Genomic DNA, 4,244 nt, shown 5'->3' with positions numbered 1-4,244 from the left:
ACAAAATGGTTGCTAACATGATGAAAAAGGCAAGAATCTCATTCAAAAATAAATATAAAATTGATTTATATATAATAAAATAATATTATAAATATAATATCATTTATTCAATTTAGTTTTGATTAAACTTTAAGGAAAAAAATAATGAAGAGCATAATAAAAAGAGCTTATGCTAATATCATAACAAAAATCATAAATTTCATTTGAAAACAAATCCAAAATTTGTGGTAATTATTTTATATTTATATACATATAAAATAAAAGCTTAAAATAATCCTAGGAATATGGGCCTTGTTGGCCAGCTCTTGGCTAAGAAAAAGGGGTAGACACATGAATTGTTTTTGTTAGGTTGGGTGGACGATATATTGTATGTCTCAATTTTGCTTTATATTAGATGATATATCGTTTACACTACGTCGCCCATCTAAGTCGGGTTTTCGGCTTCCTAGATTTGAAAGCTCTTTTTTAATTTAAAAAAATACCTAAAAAACCTCCTTAAATATCTAAATAAACTCATTTATGGGTTTAAATTAGCAAAAAAATCAGTTAAAAAACAAAAAACCAACACAAATTTAAAAAACTCATTGAGCTCTGACTTATATTTTTTAATAGAAGAGGGCAAAAAAAAAAAAAAAATTAATGGAATTTTTCTCGTCAAAGAAAATCCATTAATATTAAAATTGACTTTCATATTATTGAAATTGGATTAACCGGTAACCTTCTCTATTTTCAATAACTTTCTCTCTTTTATTAAGCAGATGAACTACAAAAGAAACAGAATGAACTAAAAGGTGTCACAGACTCACAGTTATCATCAATAGTAAAAATGTGATGTTTTTTTATTTATTTATTATTATTTAATAATCACGCTCCTTGTAATCTACGAATATAAAAAGAGATAATAACTTATAAAATCTTTGATATTACGATGATGATAGTTACTTTTTAAATTATTTTTTATTTAAAAATATATTAGAATATTTTTTGTTTTTTAAATTTTATTTTTGATATTAATATATTAAATAATTTAAAAATAAAAAATATTTAAAATAAAAAAAATGATTCGAAAATGAAAGCAGAAAATTAATAAATAAATAAATGCTTCCGCGTCTAAAGAATGAAAAAAGTATTAGAAACGCTACGCACATCAGACCAGTAATTATATGCCACGTATGAAACAAAGGGCCCCTTCCCTTCACCGGATCCCCACTTTACAAATCCAGAAAAGAAAAGAAATTCGACGGAGGATTTCTTGCTTGAAAGACGTCAACAATTCTTCCAATTGAATTATCGCAAATCTCCCTCCCAGTCAAATTTCCTTCAAGAATGGCGTCAAGGTCGAGCGGAGGAGGTGGTTCTATTTACGGTGGCGCTGCTCCATACAGATCCAGGTATTGCTTGGTCGTCAAATTTAGGGTTTAAGATTCTTTTATCATATTTGTAATTTTTGTATTCCAAATCTTTGTAGAGAGGGACTTAGCACGAGACCGATGGCGAGCTCTGATGAAATACAATTGCGGATTGACCCGATCCATGGGGATTTGGACGACGAGATCACTGGCCTCCGTAGCCAAGTTAGGCAATTAAGAAACGTAAGCTCTTTTTCGTTGAAATTGCTGAGCTTGCTTAATTATGGAAAAGCAAGTCCTCTGTAAAAGGTGGATATGTTGCAATTTTATTTGTTTGGGGCTGTAAATGGGGTAATTTATTAGGGATTAGGTTTTCTAATACTTAATTGCAAAAATAAGCCTGATTGTGTTGCAAAATTGGGCAGTTCCACTTGCTGTTGGAATTATGCACAGGAATTTTCTCCTTGTTTGTAAGATTTTGTATTGGGGTTTACTTCAATGAAATCTATTCCTACTCGTTTTATATCGGATTGGAGGGAAAAACTGGCTTTTCTTTAACAACTAGTGCAATTGAAATGTTAACTTTGAATGCCAGGAAGATAAGTTGTGGAGTGAATAAAATGACCATCAAGGTTGTATTGGAGACCCTAGGCTGTGGATGGATTATCCTCTATAATCTTTATCAAAGTTGAAGATATATGTGATTTATCAACTCTGGATTTGTGAAATTTAGAGATGTTCTTCTATGGGATTTAACAAAATTATCGTCAATTTTGGTTTTTGGATTTTGGATATCGTATAGTTTTTATTTTTTATCAAGAACAGAAACAAAACAAGGTTTCATTTGAGGTTGTTCCAGCAATGGAAGGATTATGGTGGATTGATTGCTTTAAAGGCTCTGGGGGAGTGCTTTCAGTTTGAAATTTGAGCACATTTCCTGCAAAAATAAAAACTGCTGTTGATGATTTTGCTAATGATGAAGTGCTTTTAGTTTGAAATTTAACATTATTTTCTGACGTTGCCAGTTTGACTGCAGAATGGTTTGAAGTTTCCCTTCCATTGTTATGTTCTGTTAGATTTAATTTAATAATGTGGTGCAGGTTGCGCAAGAGATAGAATCAGAAGCAAAGTATCAGAAGGATTTCTTAGAGACTCTGGTATATGCTTATATTTATTTATTTGTGTGCGCTAAGTCTTCCATGTTTTAGTTTCTGGTTTCCTCAATATTACTACTCCTAGGATGTTATGATATCTATTTGAATTGCTAGTTTGCGAAAATCAACCCATGTTTTTTATTAATTTGAAACGAGCACAATTGCTTTCATTATGTGAAACTATAGTAGATAAGGAAATGGTGGATAAAAGTACTGAACTTTAGAAATAGCACATTATATTGTAAAAAAGAAGAAGAAGATTATTATCTGCACACAACTGACAGTATTGATTCTCAAAAAGAAAAAAAAAAGAACTTGAAACATTGAATTTTATTTACAGGAAAGGAATTGATAAATGAAACATTCATCCATTTCTAAATTCTGTAACTGCCTTCTGAAAGCTTGCTTTTAATGTCATGACAGCAAATGACTGTGATGAAAGCTCAAGCTGGCGTGAAGAACAACATCAGGAAATTAAACAAGAGTATCATCAAGAATGGTGGAAACCATATCGTTCACGTTGTTCTTTTTGCACTGTTTTGTTTCATGGTGGTTTACCTGTGGTCCAAAATGTCTAGAAGATGAGGTATATTGAGCACCAAAGTATCTGTTAAGCTATCAACGCCCATCCTCTGGATGTACCAAGAGTCAAAATGCGGGTTCTATTGTAAATCTTCCCAGCAGCAGCTTCATTTGTAACGAGACATTTGAAAATTGTGTTCCCCCCTACAATTGTAGTTGAATGCTAGATTACTTTTGCAAAGAGAGAATATTACTGCATGTATTTCCCCTTGTTTCTCATGTACAACAACAAAGCTTTATTCCCTAAAACTTAGCTTTTACCATTCAACTGTGCCCTATGATCCCACCATGCAGTGAGGTGCATACTGACCCACTCCGGCAAGCTTTAACCATCCTCTACTGAGGAACTCCATCACACTACTGATTCTGTACCTGAAAACCATGTTTGTCAATCAAGCACCATGTTGGGATGCGGCGACATCGGAGCACGTCATTACTCTGACCTGAATGAACACAACTATAAAAAGAATGAGAGCTATTATTGCAACAACAGGCATTGAGCTTCTTTGTTATTTCCAGTTGGTTTTTTGCTATTTTCGTCGCATTCTGTTTAGCATTAGCATGTTCCGAAGAAAATTTCAGTGAAGGAAAACTTGTTGACCAGTAAGTAGCCATTATAGTTAAAGAGTTATATATGCACTCCATTCGATCAAAAGGTTGTGCCCGTACTTAAAGTAGCTATCTCCCGTCCCAACGGAGTGATTGATGGAATCGAACAGATTCGGTTGCGGGATAGAGGAGATAAAAAGACACTTGAGATATAAAAATGTTTGGTTGCGGAGACTTTGACAAAAATAGGTTTTTGTCTCTACCCGAAAATAATTTGTAGTAAATTTTTCATCCATCTAAAAAAGAGAGAAGGAACAGAAACAAATAATAACCAATTTTTCACAAATCTCTCTTTAAATATTTCGTAATTTCAATTTTTTATTACACACTTTTAAGAATGTAATTGTATTAAAAGTTTGATTTTTTTAATTTCATCAATTTAATATGAAAAAATCAATTTCTTAAAATAAATATAAATTATTTTATATAATTTAATAATTTGTAACAATTAGAAAAATGAAAGAATTAGAGTAAATAACTTTTTTTTATAAATTGAACATGAGTAATTAATTAACAAAAGAGTGATTTTCATTAATTAAAAAATATAAGA

General features: G+C 31.5%; 1 protein-coding gene across 1 annotated transcript; it reads left to right on the top strand.

Moving 5' to 3' along the window:
* The first annotated feature begins 1,164 nt into the window (after window positions 1–1,164).
* Window positions 1,165–3,353, top strand: LOC133693734 (bet1-like protein At4g14600). The gene is made up of 4 exons (XM_062115020.1): window positions 1,165–1,391; window positions 1,469–1,592; window positions 2,450–2,506; window positions 2,927–3,353. The coding sequence occupies exons 1-4, from the start codon at window positions 1,327–1,329 to the stop codon at window positions 3,086–3,088; spliced, it is 408 nt and encodes a 135-aa protein (XP_061971004.1). The 5' UTR covers window positions 1,165–1,326; the 3' UTR covers window positions 3,089–3,353.
* Window positions 3,354–4,244: the final 891 nt, after the last annotated feature.

Source organism: Populus nigra, chromosome 5 (assembly GCF_951802175.1).
Source record: "Populus nigra chromosome 5, ddPopNigr1.1, whole genome shotgun sequence".
Taxonomy (NCBI): Eukaryota; Viridiplantae; Streptophyta; class Magnoliopsida; order Malpighiales; family Salicaceae; genus Populus; species Populus nigra.
Note: the sequence above shows the minus strand (reverse complement) of the source record. Positions and strands in the feature narration are given on the sequence as shown.